The 24,966-nt window shown below is 33.7% G+C and overlaps 3 protein-coding genes across 5 annotated transcripts; all 3 read right to left on the bottom strand.

Annotated features, from left to right (window-relative positions):
• Positions 1–257: 257 nt before the first annotated feature.
• Positions 258–4,183, bottom strand: STP7 (sugar transporter protein 7). The gene is made up of 6 exons (XM_018127242.2): positions 4,110–4,183; positions 3,958–4,028; positions 3,153–3,473; positions 2,037–2,356; positions 1,141–1,767; positions 258–994 (listed from the first exon to the last, which is right to left on the bottom strand). The coding sequence occupies exons 3-6, from the start codon at positions 3,295–3,297 to the stop codon at positions 554–556; spliced, it is 1,533 nt and encodes a 510-aa protein (XP_017982731.2). The 5' UTR covers positions 3,298–3,473; positions 3,958–4,028; positions 4,110–4,183; the 3' UTR covers positions 258–553.
• A 4,582-nt stretch (positions 4,184–8,765) lies between these two features.
• LOC18588919 (adenylate kinase family protein) lies at positions 8,766–18,946 on the bottom strand. 3 transcript variants are annotated; one of them, XR_001929568.2, is made up of 20 exons: positions 18,670–18,946; positions 18,448–18,549; positions 17,594–17,722; positions 17,376–17,510; positions 16,645–16,791; positions 15,829–15,903; positions 15,654–15,741; positions 14,533–14,585; positions 14,145–14,273; positions 12,950–12,985; positions 12,790–12,870; positions 12,570–12,708; positions 11,593–11,672; positions 11,432–11,497; positions 10,976–11,005; positions 10,611–10,720; positions 9,391–9,528; positions 9,262–9,291; positions 9,088–9,180; positions 8,766–8,984 (listed from the first exon to the last, which is right to left on the bottom strand). XR_001929568.2 is itself a non-coding variant. In XM_007013648.3 (20 exons), exons 1-19 carry the CDS (start codon positions 18,886–18,888, stop codon positions 9,156–9,158), a joined length of 1,812 nt encoding a protein of 603 aa, XP_007013710.3. In that variant the 5' UTR covers positions 18,889–18,946; the 3' UTR covers positions 8,766–8,984; positions 9,121–9,155. The 3 variants fall into 3 exon arrangements, 1 of the variants encoding a protein (XP_007013710.3); XR_016028389.1 differs by having other exon boundaries at positions 17,603–17,722; XM_007013648.3 differs by having other exon boundaries at positions 9,121–9,180.
• Positions 18,947–20,486: 1,540 nt separating this feature from the next.
• Positions 20,487–23,111, bottom strand: LOC18588918 (Endomembrane protein 70 protein family). The gene is made up of 2 exons (XM_007013646.3): positions 22,971–23,111; positions 20,487–22,858 (listed from the first exon to the last, which is right to left on the bottom strand). Exon 2 carries the CDS (start codon positions 22,804–22,806, stop codon positions 20,842–20,844), a length of 1,965 nt encoding a protein of 654 aa, XP_007013708.3. The 5' UTR covers positions 22,807–22,858; positions 22,971–23,111; the 3' UTR covers positions 20,487–20,841.
• Between the last annotated feature and the right edge of the window lie 1,855 nt (positions 23,112–24,966).

Below are 24,966 nucleotides of genomic sequence, written 5' to 3'. Positions count from 1 at the left end.
TAAATCCCTGCAGCTTCCTTTCTGTTTACATCTAAGTGGTCTTTCTACCGACTACCAAATCTTTTTTTCCTATTTATGCAAGTACCATTACTTACACCAAGTTTTTAACTGCTTAGGTCGTTATCCTTCCACAGTCCGCCACGTGTCAACTAAAGAGGATCACGACGTGTTCTTCAGTATTCTCCTTAAATCAGTATCTTTCCACAACTTACCATGTGTCATCTAAAAAACGTTATAACGTGACCTACCTGAAAGCATCTTTGAATCTTCCTTCTATATATGATATAGACCACCAATTAGTACGAGACATACATGTTCAACTTGACAAGAAAAATCACATTCATCTTTAAATTTAGAATGGTACAACCACCGAGCAAGGAATTTTTGTATTGATGTTAAAAGAGCTTCATAATCCTTACCTAGGTGCCCTTTGCTTTTGGCATTCCCATCTCGGTCGAATCACGTCCTCTTACCTGCATTACCTTGATGACTAGTACAATCACAACACAAGCGTTGGCGTACAAGTATTTCTAGGATATTCTTCTTGGTCTTTCTATATAGTCTCATTTTCATCAACTTGGGGATATTCAGGGACAATCCTCTTCCAGAACCAATGTTTCCTCCACAGAAATATCATTTCTTCAATAGGAACTCCCTTGGTTTCAGGCAAGAAAACGTAAACAAAAAGGGTCATGACAGTGATCCAGGCCCCGAAGAATAGGAAGATCCCAAACTTGAAATGACAAAGCATGGCAAGGAAACACTGAGCTATGATGAAAGTGAATAGAAGATTCACAGCCACTGTAATGCTTTGTCCCGCTGACCTGGTTTCCAATGGGAATATTTCACTTGGTACAGTCCAGCCTAATGGACCCCATGACCATCCAAAAGCCAAAACAAAGAGACATATCACAATCACCACCAATATTGAGTAACTTTTTGATAGTTCTTGGTTTTCCCCAAACTTCAACCCCAAGATTATGGCAACTATAACCTGTTTCAAAGGGAGATAAGAGAATCATCATTTGTCTTTCTTGAGTTACTTTTATAGCTTTTAGGAGAAGTTGGAATTTATTATGTGATGACTTCAGTGAAGCTCAATTATTATATTTTCAAGGGCAGAATATTAAGATCTCTTACCTGACATATAATCATTTGTATTCCACCACTGATGAGTAAAACTCTTCGACCCAATTTATCCACTGTTGCCATGGAAATGAATGTAGATCCAGCCAGAACTGCTCCTGTGAGAGCTGAAGAGTAGAATGCAGCATTTCGTCCAAATCCCATGCTTTGGAATAACACTGGAGCATAAAAGAGGATGGAGTTTATGCCTGTTAGGATCTGGCATGTTGGCATGCAGATTGCCATGACCAATTGTGGCCTGTTCCTTCTCTCAAGGATGTTTCTGAAGGGATGCTTGATTGAATTTGCCAACTCACTAGCATCTACCATGTCTTGAAACTCTGCATCAACATTATCTGTTCCTCTAATCCTCACCAGGACTTTTCTGCCTCTCTCTTTTGATCCCCTTTCAATTAAGCTGTTAGGTGTCTCAGGAAGACAGAATCCTCCCACCGTCATCAAAAAGGCTGGTATTGCTGCTAGGCCCAGAGAGAGCCTCCATCCCCATGGTTCAAGCTTTTGAGTCCCATAATTGACCATGTTCGCTGTAAAGATTCCAAGGGTAGTTGCTAACTGAAACATCATGTTGAGGCCTCCTCGTAGATGACTTGGTGACATTTCTGACAGGTATAGCGGAACAGCCTTCATAATAAGCATGAAAAAGCATGGCTCAGGAATTCTCAGAAATATCTACTATACTATTATATGGTTAAATCTCTCTAGGATCAATACACAATAACAGACATCGAATCATTGCCTGCAACCAGAAGCAAATCAATGCTCCTATTCAGACAAGTAGACAAATCCTATGCTTCAAAGAATGGGAAGGAAAATTTTGGTCTTTCCAAAATCCTTAGTAAGTTCATTCTACAAGATGAACAAGGAAAGCTTCAAGTGAAGCAGGTTATTACCTGGTTTCCAAATCCTATTCCAACACCAAGCATGATTCTACCCAACAGGAGCATTGCGATATTGACAGCTGCGGCATTTAGAGTTGCTCCGATAAGAAAGCTGATTCCCCCACAAATTATACTTGCACGACGGCCGTACTCCCTGGTTATAGGAGATGCCACCAAGGATGCAACTAGACCAGCTAAGTATAGAGAAGAGGTGAATGCTGCCAGCCCTTGGTTGTCGTACTTGCAGTAGTTGTTTTCGTGGGCATGCTGCTTCTTTATGTACACCGAATGGAAAAACTTCCGCAGAAATCCATTCATGGAAGTCACTCCACCTGTGAATCATTGTCATGACATTAAATAGAATATCATTGACAAAAAGTCTCATAATATTTTGTTGGTTTCTGAAAAACTTTTCTGGCTCTGCAAATTCTTATACTAATAAGTAAGCACAAATGGTGCACACCCTTTGTCAGTTTAGTTTTTCTGGTCTATTTTCATGTTCACTCGGGAAGAAACAAAGAGGGTCATATTTTTTTAATTAACAGTAGATTCAAAGTGTGGAATTCAATATCAGAATTAATTGCGTGTTCAAGATGAGGCCAAGGACTGTTCAAGTTTTAATCTACTCCTTAGAAATTGTATTGAATTGAAGTTGCCTTCAACGCATACAGAGGCTGAGGTTGAAGTTTCATTGGCCTTTGGAAATAGAACAGGTTTAAAACATGAATTGCACGAACTAAATCAATTTTATGTTCAAAAGTCTATCTATTGTTTGATTCCTGATCACAAAATTATCTCCCTGGAAGTCTAGATGCTCTGTTGAGCTCCAGATATGGTTTTTTTTTCCGGTGCCTGGAAACCTAACAGGGTGAAACAGAACAATTGTGTTTCCATTCCTGCCAAAAGATGCAACTCTTGAATTTAAATATGATAGTTGATAGATAACGTTCTCCTTCACTTCTTTATATTACCATCGACACCAGATTTTCATTCTTTGATGATTTCTACATTTGCTTCTCGGTAGGTTCTTGGTGAAGTGTTGGTAGATTTTCTCCTTAAAATGAACGCCTGAACAACAATCTAAACAATTCTATCTATAAAAAGTTTGGCGGACAAAACGAACAGTACCTGAAATTCCAATGTCATATCCGAAGATTGATCCTCCAACAGCTGCAACCATGCATGCAATAATCACATGCAAGGTAACCCTCCCTTGGTACAGCTCTGCTCTCTCCTTGGCCACCCCGGTTGGAGCTAAAGACCCTCCAGCCATGTTTGAAAGCTTCTCTTTTCTTCTTCCCAGAGACACCAAAAAACCAGATGAAATAAAAGAGGATAGCCCTTCGAGCCTTGTGGTGTAAATTTTTCTGCCTGCCTCTTGTTGAAGATTTTGAAGCTGATTATAACGGTTGACTGAAGGGATACAGCCTCCCACTTGACCTTCGAAATCTAGGAAATAAATTACAAAGTGTTTATATCAAGTATCTATCAAGGAAATTATTTATTCATTTATTTAATGGACATGGCAGTATTATATATATATATATATATGGAGATTATGATCTACAAGGATATTTAGGTAACTTGCCGTTAAGTTTGTCATTTTACAATCTTTTTGTCTTTATTTGAAATTTCTATTTCTATTTCTATTATTTAGCAAAGAAGAGAAAGAAAAAACGTTCCCTGACAACTAAGGCAAGACTCATACCAGGCAAACATTCTATTTCTAAGAAACAAATTTCACGTGTAGATAAGATTGTCACAAAAGGTAAGAAGATATTATTAATTTTGGTAGATAGAAAAAATCTGACAATCATGGTCTTGATTGCCAAACAAGTGATCATTGGGAATATATCTATTTCTGGTAATTAGCATTCTTGTGATGCCAAGTGAAGCACCATGACCATCGTGCTTCTGGGTTTTTCAGTCATACCTTTCTCGACTTTCTGACTGAGATGAAATGAACTAGTTGGATCGAAAGAAGACGCTCTTCCTTGTATTTATCTGCAAAAGAAAAGGGTCACAGTAAATCTTTGTTTCATGGGTCTTTCAAGTGGGAAAATACAGGAGAATAGAGTGACAAACTTGAAGAAGAGAAATCTCTGGTTTCTCATAATATTTGTCAAATGTTGCCATGGAACAGGATCCTGTAAAACAGGAATATAATTTGAATAGTATTTATAGGCCGAGATGGAGATGGTTGCCTATGGTAGTTGGAAAGTTAGATCAGAGTTAGCAGATACACCAACATCCAACTCAACTTTTTTTTTTTTTTATTCTTAACATGATCAGATACCCAAATTCTTGATCTTATACCAAAAGAAACAAAGGACAAATATATACTTGTATGTATGAATAATCTCCCTTATTTGGCCTTTAAAGGATACTAAGAGAAGAGACTGAATCTGGTCAATCATGTTCATGTAAAAAACTAAAAGGCAATAAATATTATGAGTAGAAGTGAATATGGTAGCATCAGAATGACATTGATTTTTCAATGATTTTGACGGTTTGCAATGAACTGCCCGTATGTGTTTGTTTCATATTTGATTCGGATTCTCGTATATTTTGTCTGGATTTGAGCCATGTTGCAATGCTGCTGCCTTAGTGCCTATGCACTATAAATATATGTATACCTGCAAGTCAAAAGGGCACAGGCTTAACTTTCTCTTGCTTGGTAGAAATGCAATACATTGTCTTTGTTATTATCTCTGTGTCGTCTCGTTCTTTTTCGTTTTCTCACTAAATGCACGTAAAGAAACGCATCTCTTATCATCCAATCAGGCAATCACTGTTACTTTCATTGACAATGCAATGCAATGCACCTTTACTAGCCAGATGAAAGCAAAAGGAAAGCCCTTTTTCTAAATCCTGCGTAATGAACTGGCAATTGTACTGAATATCCGAGGAAGAATAAGTGGGAGTTTTAGACTTTTAGAGTTCACCGAATTTCCTAGCTAGAAAGAAAGAGAGACAGAGCACTTTATCATGTCTTGTATATTAATACGTCACTCTTAATAGAATCTTATTAGGAATTGAATTTTAACTCATTTAATTAAGGTTCAATATATAGTTAGTGCAGGATTCTCATTACTTTATACGTATTGATAATTTTATATAAAAAAACATATAACAAAAATTAATGAAAAGTATTTGAGTATTTGATTTATTAATTAATATATTATTTTTTATTAAAAAAGTTAAAATTTAAAATTTTTTATTAAAATAAAACAAAAGTTAATGAATATTAAGTTTGACCCTTTACTCGGTCATTAAAGACAATATTTAAATAGTCTAAAGTAGTGGGCCAACATTTAATAAGCACCTGAAATGGGATTGTATTTAGCTACACGCTTCACACTTTCAGCCGAAAAGGTCGCAGCGCTTACAATTATTACCACGACGTGGATTGTTAAAATCATTGAATAGTCAGACAAGTTGCAATCCAGAGTGGGTCCCTTTTTTTAAACTGCATTAGCATGACGAGAGAATTTCATCAGATTGGGAGAATTCCTACCTAAAGTCTCACTTCACTTAACCCTAATAGCATATTTGGTTGGGAGAATGACTAAGTCATTCTCACTTTATTTTTAATAAATTTTTATTTTTTTTGGTTGAAAAATGATCCAAGGAATAACCATTCTTATGAAATGGTTATTCTTCAAAATCTTTCAAAACCAAGGAATAGCTAATACCACCATATCTCATGGTATTAGTTATTCCATGATTAAGGAATAAATTTAAAATTAATAAAAACAAAAATATCTCTTACAAGTTTGAACATTTACAACTTTATTAATATAAAATATTATTTTTCTCTCTCTCCTCTTTCTCTCACTTGATTCTAACTTTTAATAAAATATTAATATTAAATTATAAATAAAATATTAATATTTAAATTATCAATTATTAATAAAATAAATTATAAATTATTCCTATTTAAAAACAAAATAAATTAAAAATAAATAAACATAATATCATTTAAATTAGATAAACAATATTAATAATTAAATCATCAATTATTAATATTTAAATAAATTACCAATTATTAATATTTAAAAAATAAAATAAAAAATTAATCATAATAAAATTTAAATTAAATAAAATATTAATATTTAAATTATCTATTATTAATATTTTAAATAAATAATCAATTATTAATTTTCAAAAATAAAATAAAATAAAATAATTTATCATCATAATATTTAAATTAAATAAAATATTAATATTTTAAAATATAAATAAATATTAATATTGAAATTATCAATTATTAATATTTTAAATAAATTATCAATTATTAATATTTTAAAAATAAAATAAAAATTAATCATAATAATATTTAAATTAAATAAATGTTAATATTTAAATAATTAATTATTAATATTTTAATTAAATTCTAGATTATTAATATTTAAAAAATCTAATAAAAATAAAATGTCACATAAATAATAAAGGGTGTTTTTGTCTTTTTATTTTCTATTCCTTTCTTATTTCAAAATTATTGTTACCAACTAAACACTACAATAAGTCATAATAATTATTTCTGTTCTATTCCCTTTGTCATACCAAACTAAGTAATAACTATTCTATTCTATTCCCACCTCATTCTATTCCCACATAATAATTATTCTATCTCATTCCTGTCTATTCCGCCAACCAAACGTGCCATAACTAGCCTTACTTTATTCGTTGTATTGTAAAGCAAGTCGTTTTTTTCTTTTCCTAATAATTAGGTAGTGTTGGATATTTTAAGATGTAATTATAAATAATATGATTATAAAAAAAATAATATTATAATGTATGATATATAATTAAAATATAAAAAATAATATTATAGTATTTAATTTATAAATATTTTATCAAGAATATAATATCAATTTTTAGAATTAGTTTTATTTATTAAAATGTAAGTTTAATATATTTATATTTTTTATTATTAATTTTAATAGAATATAATCTCTTAAATATATTTTTAATGTTATATATTTTGTTTTTATTTTTTATTATAATTTTATATGTTTTATTTTTATTTCTTAATATAATTTTCTATATTTAATTTTTTAAAAAAAGACAATATAAATTTTATTAATAATTACTATCCATCATTTAATAAAAAATTACGATGGAGAGTGATAAAGAGATATCTTTCGAAATTTATATAAAAAAGTTATAATATTACAAAATATTTTTAACAAAGTAACAAAATTAAAAGATAAAAATATCTTTAATAATATTATAAAGTACAATACAATAATTGTAGTAATTTTGAACTGCAATCACATTACATATATTGATTGTATATATATTCTTGCATTACAATTTATATTACAATAATTTATTACAAAATAATCACTTTAATGTAATTTAGTTAAACACATTAAAAATATATATTTTTACTTTTCTCTTACCAAATGTTACTTATGGTAATGTTAAAATTTGATTCTATTTTTCAACCTACACGGTAAGATATTCCAAATCCATATAAGAAGAGTCATAAAAATAGGGTTCTTTCATGGAAGCTAATTACCATATTTAAGGGCATATAAAATTACTTTTATGCCCATGGTCTAAAATATCCCAGCAGAGATTATATACGCAGCGTTGCCATTTGTTGCATTTGTCGATTAAGCATTAAAAGAGAGGGAGCATAAGCTTGTGAACGCAAGTTTCGTGTCCACATGGAGATGGAGCCCATTTCACGGTGAAGGCAATGCAGAACTCAGACGTCTTGCCAAATAGTAGTAAGTGCCAGAATCTTTAAACTTTGTTTAGTAAGAAAAGATGGAAACTGGCAATGGGTGGTGCTGGAGATGACTCAGCCTTAAGGGTTTCGGTCAATAAAGTCCAAATTGTTTCGGTTAAGAACGAAGAGTTACTTTTTGAGCAGAAAATATATATGTTCTTTTTATCGAATTAAATACTTCAGTCAACTCAAGTATTACAGCAATATTGACTCAAGAGTTATATTTCTTTTGTTAATAGCGCATGGGTATTCTTAGATTTTATTTGAAAATAATTTCCTTTCGAGTATTTAATTCGTTGATTAGTACATCATTACTGTTTTAAGGAGTAGAATTTGAATTCTTCTCTCAATTATAAAAACAAAATTTCTCTCAAATAATTTTAAGTATGTTTTTTTTTTTATCGTATTAACCTAATGAAGTTTTACATTCAGAATGTTTTCCGTAAACAAGAAAATGGAATCCATATCTTTCCTGCAATTTCTTCATTGTTTGAACTTCACCAAACCTACATTGCAAGACAATAATTTTGGAAATTTTACTGGTCTGCGGCTGTTTTTGTTTTGAGTTATTCTATACATTATTGTCCCACTTGGCTCTGCTTATTTTTTGAGCTGCATTCTTAACTTTCAATCTCCTCATCGTCATAATATTGATTACATACTAGTTAACCATTGTTTTTCCCTTTGACTCTGATTTCCTCTTTTATTATACAATGGCTCTGACAATCAAATTGCATGATTCTGCTAATTTTAATATTTAAAGAAAAGATGCCTTATTAAGTAGTGAGCAAGAACCCAAATTATTCCATGTGAATTCCTTGAATCTCAACTCCCACTTGCATTTCTTGCTTTGTATACCCACCCATTTCTTCATATGATTTGTCAATGTCAATGGTAGTGATAAGGTTGTTAATAGTATTACAGTAAAACTAATTTTAAGATATCTCATCATTCTAGGGATTGGTTATGATGCAGGTTTGATCTAGGACAGATAACCATTCTAAAATAATTTTATGTTACTAAAACCAAATGGTCTAGTTATCATAATTTCACTCAAGGTTACAGCCTGCCTATCATCAACCAACATACATATTTAAGTTTCCTCCTCCCAAGAATATAAAAAAGAAGGGGCAAAAGATAGCTGGACTGATATGTGTTAAAGCAAAACAACCGGCTTAACCTGTACCCTCAAGCATTTGTGACGTCCCAGCTCATTCCTGGAATGAAAAAATTGGAATATTGGATGGGATAGGATTGCAAGACAGTCCAAAGAGTATAAGTTTTTTTTTTTTTTTTTTTGTTCTTTTCTGTAATACTTACTACATATACAAACTTGCTTGTGATGTGTTGTACCTCAGGGCGTTGTGGTTAAACAACTTCTGTTGTACTCAGAATACACCACTCAGAAAACCCCTGCAACAGAAATATTTAGATTGGTCGATATCAAGAGATAGTAATTGCAGTTGATATACAGAATATGGACGTTGATCTTACCAAATTCCAGAGGCTTTCTTATCTTTATTCCTGCAGAGAGAAATCCAAACGAAATGATCACATTAGGACTAGTAAAAATAACAAAGACAATATGGAGCTGTTCCTACCATAATAGATCATGAATCTTACCTTGGTTTTCCAAGGAAGGCATCATTAATTTCATCAATGGTTGGCCTTGCTGTAAATGTTGATAATGGAATGTACTTCTCCTTCCCAGATGGTTCATCCACCCTCTTGTGCAGTTCATAAACAGATGGGTAAGTCATTCTGCAATTATGAAATGACAATGGTTTAATAAAGATATTTCCACTGAAATATTTCCAGGATAAAATGTTTGGAGATAAAGTAACATCCAGCATTTTCCTTAAAGCACAACAATGACATCAAATGTGCGCTAACAAGGGCCATCAATCCAATTGGAGAGCAGAAGATTGGATTTCTATATGCAGTCGCGCTGGCAAAACCTCTAACATAGCCAATATACTCCTGTCCTTTGTCAGGCAATGAGAAGATATGTCATAATAGGAAGAGGAGACGAATAACCCACCCAGTAGGAATAGAAGAACGCCATGAGATCACTTTCTCCATAGATTTCTCTTCCATTCTAAATTGTATACTTTCGACCAACTTGGAACATTCATCAAGAAAAAAAATACAGTTGAAGACTTTAAATCTCTATTGGAAAATTGCTCGAACCTTTTTCTTAATTAGAAACTATAAATTTCAATGTAAACAATGATAAAAATGCTGATTTTGTGCTTACACAATATGTTTATTTGCTATTCATCTCTTTAAGTGTCTAGTTTCATTTCACTAGAAACACAGAAGCAATGGAGAGAGACTACTTTCTATTTGAGCCACAGAGCAATGAAGTCCCCGTTAAAGGCTTTTATTCAGAGATGAGGATCTAGGAGGTATTAACACTCTCCAAGTGAGTTAGAACATTAAGATAGACCTAGCCCAATGCCAAGAATAAATTACACTGTTCTTGGATTTCTACTAGTTTTCATATATTATGCACTTTAATTCCAACAACTTACATAACAAATCAAGTCCACAACCAACTTCTCTATTCCATTTAATCAATTAAGCTGCTAAATTAGATAAAGCTAAAGCACATATCCAGATGATTATTGGTTTATAAAGCGAAAAAGTGCAAAGTAGAATATCCTTAGCACCAGATATTTATAGATATATCCTGCATACTGTGTCTTCATATGTTTGTACTGGCACAGTTCTGCAAGAAAGGTTAGACCAATCCAAATGGCCAAAAAATTCACCAAGCACCAGTCAAAAATCATACAGTGTAGAATAAGATAAATGAGAATTTGGCTAATAAATAACCCTACCTTATTGCACCCATAATTGGATACTGGGTTCCAGCATAATAAAGAAGCCTGAAAAAGTAGCAACTTTCAAAGGAAGCTGCATACTCCAGTCTCTTGTCCCGACCCATAGTCTACAAAGAAAAAAAAGGGTTAAAAACTCAACATTGGTTCCTGTTAACATGTCTCATTAAATATTTTGTACTACAATATTCAAAGAAACATATTCAGAACATATTCATGTTTTCTTAAATCCATTTGTTTTTATGAAATTTCAATCATTTTTCCTTTTAAATCCAAAAACATACTGATCGCAAACAGAATTAGAAAAGAATGTCTTTCTGGGAATATCTAATTGCAAAACGAACCCAAAGAAAGGTTGAACTTACTTGCATGATACCACTTGAACCTGGAAGATCCTATATTCAGAGAATTCCAAAAATACACAGGTCAGAAATATAAACGAATACCAATCACCCTATGCAGCCTATTCTTCATCTACTTTAGGAGTTGACCAAGATGGATTTTTGGTCTGGTATGGAAAAATGCAACAATATGTTTTCCCAATGAAATAGCAGATTTTGAAATTTGAAATGAAGTTCAAATACTTTAAAGTTGCGGGCCTAGCACTGCATACTGAAATCATTTAAATGATTTTTTTTTCCTCAAATCTGTAAGTCTTCAAAGGAAAATACAGAAATATCACACCACCTGAGCTACGGATCAGGTAATGAGGGTTGATGGTTTCAGACTTGCATAAAGATCTAAGGTTCAAATCCTTGTCTTTTTTGACGTACAAAATCATTCAGCAAAAATATTCATCTAAGATCATACGAATATCTGACCTTGAGTCTAGGATTGATAAGAATAACTGGCCGGTTCCCAGCAGCATCAGTCATAGCTTTTAAATCCTATACGGTTAGCAGCAACATTACTTAGAAACTAAAATGTCAAGTAGAATGCTTTTAGAACAGCATAGTAAAACAATTAGTCTCCAGATTCTTACATCTATAATGCAATTCCCTACGGCATTTTGTGGAGCCACTAAGATGAACATGTCATCTTGTTCATCAACCTCTTTGGCACCTGTCATTGCAAATAAAGAAAACATTAAAAATGAGAATCATTTAAATTGTGCATGTAGAGGGATACTCCAATTGATCTATAATCCTTCCTATATAGTATTCCACAATGCTACTGCAGAAGGGATGAGATAAGTTTTACAAATTATAGCAGATCTTATTGGTATGCTCATCTTTGTAATATTCATGGCATTTTACTATAAGTTGTTGCATTACATAAGGAGACTGCTACCTATTTAATTTCAGCAGAAATGCCATTCAAACAAATTGAAAAATGTGATTTAAGGACAATCAATCACTTCTGTTGGAACACAAGCATTTATGTATATCACTTGATAAACGCGAGTCAATGTAACAAAATGGTTACTCGTAATAAAGAGAAAGCATGGGTGGAAAGAATTTTCAAACGTTCAATGTGATTGTTGTCTACAATAAGTTTTTGCAACATAATCTGGAGAAAAAAAAAGCACGTCAATCAAAGATCAAAAAAATTAGCTAAAAATACCAATGCTCCTTAAGTATCTCTATATGATACACAATGTCTTATGGAGTTTAATATGTGCTAAAAATCTGACATATAAGGGCATATAGAGATGAAAAGTCTCAAGACAAAGACTCGGTTAACTTCTTACAATGATAGCCACTATGCATATTTTCAGAATTTGTGCAACCATAAGAGAGCAGAGGCAAATTTAAAGCATATACCAATTAACCGAATGACAGTAATATCCACAAGGGATCAAAATAGTCAAATGGATGGACATATGCGCATGCTCACTAAATCTCCTACATGCAGATTGCCAACAAGATGTGATCTCTGGCAGAAACATAGATATTTGCAAAACAATCATATAAAAATAGAGAATAAACCTTGGCATTGGCAAGGAGTATGTCCTCATACCTATTGAACCAATCTTGATAAATGTTCCCATAGCACCATAATCACCCCAATCCATGAATTCCAATATCTTCCGAGTACCAGCAAGTTGCAGGGGCATTCCTGCAAGTGCACCCTCTCCCATAGAACCTTGAACACAAACCTGAAAGACAAGGAGAAGTAGGAATGTCTGGATAAATACAAGAAACATTATCAGATTTATATCAGTAACTACAAAAAGTACCTTGACACGTTTTCCATCATCAGCAAATGAAAGAGCAATAACTCGTACTAGCTCCATTAGGGTACCTATTCGATACACATCCTGTGCATCATAAGATTGGTTAACCCTATAGAAACTGGGGAAATTAGAAAATAAAATATATATAAAGTTAACCTCTCACCATTTCTGGATTCAGCTCTGGGATATTAATCTCAACCTGTTGATATAAAAAGAAAATTTCAACAAAATTAATCAGCTCCTCTGGGATAGATTTCTGAATGCTAAAAGTACCAAAGGAATGTAAGTTCATCGCAATCTCTCTTCCATCAAAAGCTTCATCTCTTAGTTAATATCATGCTAGTCCAATAAACAGTTGCTCCTATATTGTACTGCCGGTAAGCTTTTTGTACATGGTATCAAGATGTCTTATGTCCTTCGAAGCAGACAAATTCTGGCTCTGCTTGCTCCTTTGTTCTTCCTGGACCCTTCCAGGTTTTCCTTACGGGATAATTAATAAAATTATTATTCTGATTAATCAAAAAAAAATATTGAAGAGCAGGAGTTATTAGTTGACTTTTGGTGATTTTGCTACAACAACAATCTAAACCTTTTCGCATTAGCTGGGGTTGCAAAAATGGATTCTATTGTGCCATTATTCTCTATTTAGAGCCATACATAAGAAGCTCAGTGAAAGTGAGGTCCTTCTTGATTGCTTCCACCGACGCCTTCTTTTGATCTTCCTCCCTCCTTTTTAACATGGTCATCCTCAATTAAGTCACACATTCTTACAGAAGCACTTATAACCTTTTTTTTCACAAGCCCCAACCATCTGAAAAATGTGCAGATGATTTGTGGCTAGTTTGAAGAATTTCTGCCAATGATGAATGCCCCTGATGTATCTCCCAAGCCCAAACCATATTAATCAAGTGGACGCATAATAGATGGGAGTTTCTTTAACTGGACAATAAATGATGCAGGAAAAATAGAAAACTATTTCACACCAACCGATATGGAGATGGGAGGAAAGTATATTATTCCATTTACAAAAGTAAGTACATCTATAGACAAATTCTCTATCAGTATTACTCAAAAACTAAAGTTGCTAAGCCTCAGGGTAAGAACCAGGACAAGCCATGTATAATCAATGATTATGTTTGCTATGCATTCACTAAGTAGGGAATCCTTATATATACCTTAGTTTTTCTCCTTGCAAAGAGAATAGGATTCAGTTGAACAATAAAAAGAAAAGTGCTAGTCAGGATTAAAAAATGTACAATTGAAAAGAACTGTTACTAGTCACCTGATAGTCATAAAAGTCGTTGTGATTTCTATGGCGAGGTAATTTAGTCCAAACAAATCAAGTAATAATATCTGACCTTTAGTCGAGTTCTTCCATCATTGACAGCTCTCTGTGTGGCTTGTAGCACATCATCATAGAAATAATTTCTTATTTCTCTTGAGTGAGGAATATTATTCAATCTAGTAGGAATGCCTCTCCATTTATCCTGTCAAAAGCTAAAGAAAGTAAGAAATGAAATTTCAATTTTGAGTGAAAATGATTCTTTTTATTTCTTAGCCCATGACTAAGCTATACAAGGGATATCCATCCATTTCCCATAACCTTCCCTTCCCTGGTGAAGGCAGGATTTGATTCCTAATTCTTAATACAAACAAGGAACCATTATACTAAGCTAATTTAAGTAGAAAATTTGGGATCCAGAAGTATTGATCACCACTATGTAAATAGTAATTATAACAATTTACCCTGCTTGAAGATGCCAGATTTAAACGGCTCTCAGTTTGAAGAACTGGTTTCACTGGAAATAAGAAGGAAACAGGAAAAAGTCAAGACAGATAACAGAGGCTTTTGTTAGTTAAAGGCACATAGTATGACTTTTCTATGATCAGGCTCAAACAAAAGTTACTCATATGCATGGTAATCATTAAGTGATCTACACATTAAAAAGTACCTGCAAACAACTTTCCTGGAATTGAAATTATATATGAGGAAATATGGTTAACATGTTGGTAATAAACTTATAGAACAAAATCATATAATGAAGTTGAAAAGTGTCAACAGTAGGTTAAGGTGTCAGTACAGAAACTGACATCAAAGGAGTAGAAGTAAACAAACAAGTATGACAAACATGGATCTCTCAGCATATATATAGAACAACTGGCAGAAGATATCTAGTTTCAACTTAGATAGCAGCCCAAATCAAGGGTAGAAAGTGATCCCATGGACATTAATCTCAATTCTAGCCACTGAGACACTGACCTACCTTAAACCATAGAAATCTCAGTATAAGCATATTCTTAAAGAAATGGAGGGACAAACAATGATTAAAAGCCTTATTTGCTATAAATACAAGTCCATGGATGAATAATTGATATTCAAGAAAATGCCATCTAACTTCTGATGTGATCAAGGTTAAATTACCCTCAGGTGCTTGGATATAAGCTTTGCAAAATTGTATCAATCCATAACAAGGAAACAGAAAGGTCAAAAGAAAACAAGTCTATGTAGACACACATGGGAAAAAACACCATCAATATTTTAGAAGGGAATTGAAAGGCCTCTAATCAATGGTTCTTCCAAACATAACAGGTGTATCCCTTAGTAAAAAAGATAGTGCTACATAGGTTGAAAATATTTCTGGCTTAATCTATAGGAATTGATAGTGTGATCCTAAGCTTAGCTCAAGCAAATAATGCACCTCAAATGAGAAATTCAAGAATCTATTGACAAAAATCTTTTAAATTATGCAAAACTTTTCATTTTCAGAAAGCCTTTGATAAAGCCTAAGAAGAGTAGGAAAAGACTCCAGCAAAAAGACAGTTCAAAGTATCATGCGCTTCAAAACCTGAAATTTGTTTTCACTTACCTGATTTTGCTGTTTTATCCTTCTGCACTTGAGACAGCAAGGAGTCTATATCTTCGAAAATGATCTCTTTTGAACGGTTTCCATCAATCTGTGGGGAAACGCAAAACTGATACACATAAGCATAATAAGCATAGGAGGAAAGTAATCCTAGAGAAAGTATTTGAATATCTCAAACCTTGTTCGTTATGCTGGTGTATGTGGATGAGATTGCTGCTGCATTTTTCTTGTATACTTCTAGTCGTGACTTCACCTAAATAAAAAAAAACAATAATGGAAAAAGGATGGGGCAGATATTAGGTGGCTAACACAGAGCATTAAGGTAAATTACGTTTCATGAAATGAAGCAAACATGTATTAAAGAAATAAAGTGCATGCAACAACAGCATTATCTTCAAGTAACTCAGTGCATAAAGGAATTTAGAAAAATTGCAACAGCATATGAAACTCTGAAAAGTAAGTACTTTATCGGACTCGATTCACTGGAAAGTTCTACAGTTTATTCACATAGTGATAAATGCAGGCATTACTTCTACCTAGTTTTATTCATAAAAGTTTCACGGTCAAGTCGTGCTCCATGTAGGGTTCTTCAGGTTTGTATTGTTTAAAATAAGCCCACAAGATTTCAACTTTCTCCATGTCCATGCAGTAGTGTGAAAATGATGCATATGTAAATAACCATCAGTACATGCTGTTATGAGTGCTTCTGCAAGTTCCCTTACAATGCATATAACAGACTTTTATGGGTGTACAGGGGAATCATTTAAAACTGAATAAGTTTTGTCTAATGTGAAGTGGAGTCCCTGCTCCAAGAATCTCAGACAAACCTCTTGAAATAATCTATGTGATGATGAATACTAAGCCAGATATATGTTGACCATGCAATAGTATGCGCCAGGTTGTACTCATACAACATCTTGACACTCTGCATCTAAGCAAATGAAAAGCAACAGACTGAAAGCATGTACATGACAACAGTAATATAGGATCATACTTTCTCCTCTGTGTCATCAGCACGGGTAACCAATCTTGCTTTAATTTCATCTGAGTCAGGAGGGAAATTTTTTACATGGTAAATTTTCCCTGTCTCTGGGTCTAGCCTTCTACCAACACATCTGTCGATTAGAATTTCATCAGGAACCTGAATATTAAGAAATAAAACAAATGTAAAAGGCATACTTTTTAGCAATAGTTGTCTAGCTAATATGAAATTCAGTAAACATGTTAGAGATTGAAAAAGATATGATCACTATTCACTGCTTGAGTTAAAATTTTAAGAGGCAATATTAATAAATTATATAGATGTAAAAACAATACCTCATAGCATTAGATTGAGATCTTATGCAGACAATTAGCCACTTCAAGAATAATATCACAATTACCATCAAGTAATTTGATGGCAAAGTAACAATATAGCACATGAGTGGTTGAGTGGAAGGAGGCTGTAAAATCGCTTGTTGGACCAAAGGTTTTCAAGCACTATGGTGGAAGCTTAGTTCCTTTCTTCGTTGTAAATGGTTGGACTTAGGTATGTCCCCAACATGGGACACTTAAGTCGTTTCTTCCTATCTTTTTTTTTTTTTCTAAATTCTCTACTACTAAGCCTTTGTGCAAAGTCCTATGGTGGTCAGTATCTCAAGAAACTTGCCATTGGTAGGATTCAATAAAGTTCAAACAACTTCTGACAAGTAAAGCAGAACCAACATGAGTGTATAAGAAACATACATCTAATACAATATAGATATCTGGTCTAACACTCAATTCTTCCAAAGCTTGTGCCTGCTCAAAACTCCTTGGATATCCATCAAGAAGCCACCCTTTCTCCTTAGCATCTTGAAGTGATAATCTGGCTGTCACCATCTACAAAATATAGAAGTATATATTCAATTCTTTAACCATATAAGGAAGGAAAGAATGATTTAATTGGGTCATTTATGTAGTACAGCCGTAACGATTTCATCCGGAACCAGCTTCCCAGCATTCATGAATTCTTTCACTTTATTTCCAATTTCTGTCCCAGATGATACTTCATCTCTTAAGAGATCCCCTGTTGATATATGCACCAATCCAAACTGCCAATATGAAGTAAGTAGAATAACTGTAACATTTGAGAAATTAAAAAAATGCTGCATACATTGTAAAAATTCAGTAAAATATTTCACTTAGTTTTCTTTAAATATATCATTCAAGAAATCCACACCGCAGGTTTCTTCTCATCAAAAAGTGCAAAGACAGCAATCTATATTTGCATATGGGAGATGAGGCGTCCAGAAGGATGTGCAATTGTCTTGTTAAGGGATTTTGATATTCTTGGGACAGGATATGTGGGTTGCTATGGGATTAAACTGAGTCAGGCTATGATGTGTCTTAGTTTGATTCAAAAGCAAACCTTGATTACTAGACTGTATATATGCAAGCCTCTCTGGAATGTATCTCCTTCCAGAGCAGTGTTGTCTACTACCATAATTGGTGGTTTTTGTAAACTTCTAAATGCAATGAAATTATTATTGACTTTCAAAATATAGATATATATATATATATATATATATATATATATTCCACCCAATTAGATGCAGAAGTCTTAACCACGTAGAGCTAACCCGATAGGCAAACAATATTATCTTCAATATAAGTCAAGAAAAAGAAAAGGCAATCATCAAATTTTATTGCAAGAGGCTGCTCTAATCAAGCCTTCACAAAAACTAAAATCGAAAAACATTAGAATAGACAAGGTGCGCAAAACCTTATTGTTTAGCCTTCTCAAAAACTAAAATCGAAAAACATTAGAGTAAGTTACCTTTTGTACAATCAATTCACACTGGGTGCCTTTACCTGATGCCGGGGCACCTGATATCATCACCTTCAAAGGTTCACTTTTTGAACAACTTACCCTCAATCCCTGCCGACAAAGGGAAAGAAAACGTATTAAAAAGAGAAGCAAGGAAAAGAAAATGAACAAACATGTATTTTTCTTTAAAAAAAAGAAAGGAAAAGAACCCATTTTTGTAAAGTGAAAGACCTTAAGTTTTGGGTTAATCCTGACATGGGTTTTGCTATGGAGACCAAAAGAGAGAGGGGAAAGATAAGAATAAGAAGAAGAATAAGAAGAAGAAGAGGAGGAGGAGGAGGAGAAAGAAAGAAAAGAAGGGTTGAGAGAGGGAGCTGGAATGGCATCATAGGTAAGTGGGTGAAGAGAAGGGAGCGAAGCAGTGGTAGTAGGAGTAGAAGTAGCCAACATTTTCCTTTTGCTGCTCCGCTTGCCAATGGAGAGAGGAGTGACAGAGAGACGAAAATACTTCGAGAGGCTTTGAAATGAAGTTGAAAAGTAGTTGATGCTAACGGATCAACGGACACCATACGTTTTTTTTCTTCTCCTTCTTTTTTTGCCTTGCTGGCGTGCCCCTGCCCGCCCCGGGCTAGGCTTCAGTGAAGAATTTTAAGCTACATCACTTTATTACTTAAATACATAAATCTATTTGAATTTAATTTTAAAACATTTTAATTGTTTTATAATACAATAAACTCCATAGCATGTTCATAATTATTTTATATTAAACTAATGTAATTTATGTGATGATAAACGACAATAAATCTCGTTAATAACAAACTTAGAGGTTAAAATACAATTTCTTCTTTTTCTTTTTCTTTATTAAATAAAAGGGGGAATGGATGCAAATAGTAAATCCCATTTATGAACAAAGCCATTTGATCTTTCTAAGTTAAAACAGGAAGCCTAAGACTGGAGAAAACATATGGCAACCTTTTAGACAATGAGTTGCAGAGTTCAAGGCTGAAAATGCCTAGATTATTCATGGATAGAAGAAGCAAGCTAGTTTCTTATTAGAGGGGCAGCAAGAGGTGATGATGAAGCGGTGGCTATCTCTTTCCACGGAGATTGCCTCATGCCTAAGCTAAGCAAGTTGAAGATATCAATCGCTGCTGTCAAACATTTCGGGCCAAATTGCTTCTCGTCTCTTCTTCGGACCTGAACTTTGTTATACTTGTCTTGGCCTCCATCTTTTTCTACCTTACATATAATTATCCTTTTCTACCTTAAATTGTTAATCATATCACATTAGGTTTCTGAAAGGTTGATCTAATGTAGGAATCTTTTTTTTTTTTTTTGAAATGCTAATGTAGGAATCTATTATCCATGTTTGTTGTGATTATTCAAGATTCTTAGGTTCGACTAGTTGAGGTACCGATTTGCTCATGTACCTAGATGTACGTAAACTTGTATATAAAAGGATTATGATCATTAAGTGCACTTCTTCATGAGGTGCCTTTGTGGCATCATCACCACAAATATGCCCACCAAGTTTTGTCCATGATGTTGCCATTAATTTTGGAGGTGACCCCATTTATTTCTTTCATGTTGATTTTTAGTTTGCAACTGCTTAGTTTTTTCCCATTGGGAGGTAAAAGCTATTGCCATTTTACTGGTTTCTTTTGTTTCACAAACATGGTTGGCGATCTTGAGTTCTTATTTATTTATCATATAATGTGAATGTCATAACTTTGTGACATTACTTCTACTTCTGCCCCCTCAACCCTGGCAGCTGCTTCTTTTAGCTCACAGCATACCAACCTACGTGTTATGAAGCTTAGACTTAGGCATGTGTGTTGTGACTGCAGTTTCTTTTCATTTCAGACACTTGCAAACTAATTAGTGGTAATTTACAAATACAGATCTGAATACTAGCAGTTCACGGGAAACCCCATGAGTGTCCCTTTACCAAGATCCAAGGGCAGTATTCCTATCTTGGGAAGTTGAAAGCATTTTAGAGTTAAGCCCAGTGGGGGAATGGAGAGTACTATAAGAACAAAAGAAAAAAGTGATGAACTGTGCTCATTGCATTCCGACTGATAAAAGTTTGGACATAGAAGTAAATAGTATAAGTACCACAGATAAAGTTACCAACACAACCTAGATAGGCCTCCAATACATCAAAATGCAAATACAGACTCGTATTGCATTATCATGCATCATAGAGATCTAATAAAGAATTAAGCAAAACTGGGCGAAATTATTGTTATTACATTTACCAAAGTCCCCTAACAAAATAAACGCTCAAAGTAACAAGTAAAAGAGGATTGACTAATGTAAAGGATGAATTCTTTTCTCCTGAGCCTCTTCAATGTACCATTTACCTCTTCAAATGTGCCAATTCTTGTGTTTGGAGAAGTTTCTTCAATCTAGCTTTACTGAAGAGAATAAATAATGTACGAACCAGAAAGAAGAAAGGAATCCAATTGTGCCTGTTGCAAACATGATTGCGAGGACCATGAAGAGAGAATACCCCAAGTACAGAGTAGCGGAGACAGGTCCACTCAAACTCTTAAGATCAAATATGAGATAGTTTATGGAGTACAAGAAGATGTAGATGGCAACTGAACCAGAAGCAAAGAAGGATTTCCACCACCATTTCCAGTCCTCCACACAGAGATGCATGTAGGTCAACACTAAAGATACTTCAGCACAAACCACAACAAGTAGGACCAGAACAATGAACAGAAACCCAAAGACATAGTAAACTCGCCCCATCCAGATGCTAGACATAATGAAGAAAAGCTCAATGAAAAGAGTACCGAAAGGTAGAGTTCCAGCACCCAGAACTAACAGCCAGGATGGGTACTTCTGGGCTGGAATTTCCCGAGGGATCTGGTTGGTTCGAACAGGGTATTCAATATGAGGTGCCTTAGCCCCAAAGTATCCACCAACTAGGGTGAGTGGAACAGAGATACAGAACCAAAGTAGAAGTAGAATAACAAAGAGAGAAAATGGAATAGCTCCTGTGCTGTGACTTCCCCATAACAGGAAATTCAAAGTGGTTAGAATCAAAAAGGCAATACCAGGGAAGAAACAAGCAGCCTTCCAAGCAACAGAAACCCATCCCTTGTGGTCACCGCAGCCAATTGTTCTCCAAAGACGAACTGCAACATAGCCAGCTACAATACCAAGAATCATGTAGAAAAATAGCATACCTGTAATAAGAGTTCCACGGGATGCTGGTGACATAAATCCAAGAGCAGCAAACAATATTGTCACAACTGCCATCCCAAGGATCTGAACTCCATCCCCAACCATAATACACAGAAGAGCAGGATTGGATGGGGCACGGAAAACATCCCCAACAACAAGCTTCCACCCAGATAACTCCTCATTCATCTGTGCTTGGGCCTCCTTGTCAAGCTCCTCATATCGGGTCAGATCCCGCCTAACAGTCCTTAAGAAGATTACAAGGACTATACCAGCAAGGAAAGTGATCACCATAAGAGAATTCAAGATTGAGAACCAATGAACTTTGGATCCCTCCATCTTCAGATAAGCATCCCAACGCGATGGCCACTTGATATCACTCTCCTCAAAGACAACCTCATAGGTGAAGACAATTGGCTCACCTTCCTTGATAGGCATCGACACAGTAGTCGACTCACATTTGATTGGAGATGGGTATTTTTCATACATGTTCAAGTTCTTAACAGAGTTACCATTATGCAGGACACTGCAAGGAACCACCTCAAACCCAACAACCATATATCCAGGCACATCCGATCCCCCATTGCCAACAGTGGGAATAACCTCAGCAGCATCCCCAGTACCCATCACACGTGCCACATTTGTTTCCTCATACTTATGAACAAGCACCTTAAATTTCAAATGATTAAACACATAATACACATCCTGAACCTTAACCCCAACAGGATACCCGGTCCACCTCAACATAAAACCTTCTTTCCTAGTATACCTTATAGCAGGCAAATTATCGAGAATCAAGTTAACCTGATACATCTCATCTATCCTCTTCTTCAACAACTTAAAATCATCAGCTGATAACTTGTTAGATTGACACAAGAAGATCTCGGTCTCATTAGTGTACATCTTAAACCTATACGGTGAGTTCTCAATCCGATCTCCCATGAGAAGCTCACCAAGATTCTCAGCACTATCCTTAACACCCTCTGTAGGCTTACAAAAGGGTAAACTGTAATAGCTAAAGGGCATTTCGGTGTCAATGGAAGTGAGGGAATTCACTTTGACAGATAAATAGTCCCCAACCACATATTTGTGAGGGTAACTACCAGGAAGATAAAACCCATATCCAGATTGAAATAGCAAGCAAATTGTCAACACCCAGATCCCAAAATTACCCATTAAGTCCAAATTTTGTCAGATCTGGGAAAACCCAGATCCAGAAATGAGTTTTCTGTGTGAGGGATTTTGTGTTAAAAAGAGGTTATAGCAAAAAAAAAAAACAAAATCTAGCAGTGCAACTAATATAGAAGAAATTGTGTAAAGGAAGGATGAATCTGACTGACCTCTGGAAAGAAATTTAGAATTGCCTGAGAGAAAGACGCGAAGACTCTCTATGAAGAAATTTCAACTCCAAACATAGAGATCTTCAAAATATTTAACCGAAATTTCGAGAGAAAGAAAGCAGCAATGGAAGGCACGATAACGGGTTTTATATGATTGGCTTTGTGCGTTTCGAGCTGACAACGAGTCACCGACACCGTATTGAAAGGTTTTTCATTTTCATTTTCTCTCCCCTTTTTTGGAGCATTCTTGGTTATTTGACTATAATGCCCCTATTTATGTATTTAGGTGCCAAATTAACTTCTACTTTCTACCATTAAACATTTCCATATAAATTAAATAAAAAAATCCCATTTTATTACCAATTTAGGAATGTTTAGTACATTTTCTAATCAATTTTAAAGTAAAAAGTAAGTAGAAAAAAAATTAGAAGAGACTAACAATTTCTTTGGTGTAAGTCTAAATTTTGAATTTTGTGGTCAATTAGTTTGCCCCATAGATTTGATCAAATATGGGCATCCCCATCCCCACTATGTGGACCAAACTTTTCTTTGTGGGACAGATTATTAGGGTGAATTCCATAATATGTCAATGTGTCATGTACGTTCAAAATCAATCAGCCAGCAACACATGCTTAGACAAATATGGTTGCTATGCCATTGACTAAGGCATTCATTCTTGTCAAATTACAATGTACTTCTCTCGTTATTATTATTATTATTATTATTATTATTATTATTATTATTATTATTATTATTATTATTATTGAGAATGAAAGGCATTTAATGACGCTAATTATGATGCAATTAATGGACAAAATAGACAACTTTTAGATAAACACAAGAATATAGAGGGAAGGTTAAGATTAGATATATGATTGTGTTAAGTATTGATATTTATTATCATGTGCATTATACGTGAATATTTATTTATTTTTAATAATAATTATATATGAATAAAAATATATCTTTTAAAATACAAAGTTAGAAATATAAATAATTCAAAATTTGTAATATCAATTTACAAATTATTCAATATTATGAGAATTCAATAAATATTTTTAATAAAAGTAATTTAATACAATCAAAATTCTTATTTACAACTTAGATAAATCTTATTAATATTTATAATAAAAATATTTAAAAGGACACTTTATAAGATTGAAATTTATCTCATTTATCAATTTCGCTTACATCTTAACTTGAATTTCAATCCTTGTTTGACACGACCATGTACACTATAGTTATTAAAAATATTTAAAATGGTAAATTGCAATTTATGATATAATGATTAAAAATATCTATTTTTGTCAATTAAATAAATTTTCAACATTCTTATTTTTATAGACATTATAATATAGATTATAGATTATATATTTTAGATTTTTTTTATCATTTTTCTAAGATAATAAGCACAATAGTGTAACACATTATCATGTTGACTCATTTCAGCATTATGTATATTGGATCTTTGGATTGAAGCTCAAACAAAGAGCAAAAGGATGAGATGAAATATTTGGGCAAGTAGCAATACAAAGTATGAAACAGAAGAAGTAAATATAGAGTTTAGAGTGAATTGTGTATGGAGATGTCAGGCTTTGCTGTTGGATCAATTTTTGGCTTTTGGTGAGATGGATGGCTAAGTTTTTCTTTTGCTTATCTTGGATAACCTTGACCAATGACTCCCAAGGACTAAACTTAAGATTAATGTAGCTTAGATCTGACTCTACCCACTTTGTGAGCAAAGTAAATGGGTCTACATTGAAAGTAACAATGAAACTTGGAGAAGAACAAACAATATATATGAGTAAAATACTTTAATCTTTTAATTTTTAATCATAATTTTATATTAATTTATTAATTTTCAAAATCAGCAGTCCATCTTAAAAATATAAACACTATTAACAAAAAATATAAAAAAAATTAAAATACCTTTTTTTTTTCTCTCAATTGCAGGTGCTCCTTAGGGGAGGGGAACACTTTTCCTTTATTTTTTTTT

The sequence above is a fragment of the Theobroma cacao genome, chromosome 9 (genome assembly GCF_053813885.1).
Source record: "Theobroma cacao isolate CCN51 chromosome 9, ASM5381388v1, whole genome shotgun sequence".
NCBI lineage: Eukaryota > Viridiplantae > Streptophyta > Magnoliopsida > Malvales > Malvaceae > Theobroma > Theobroma cacao.
The sequence above is the reverse complement of the archived record's forward strand: the minus strand, read 5'-3'. Positions and strand labels throughout refer to the sequence as shown.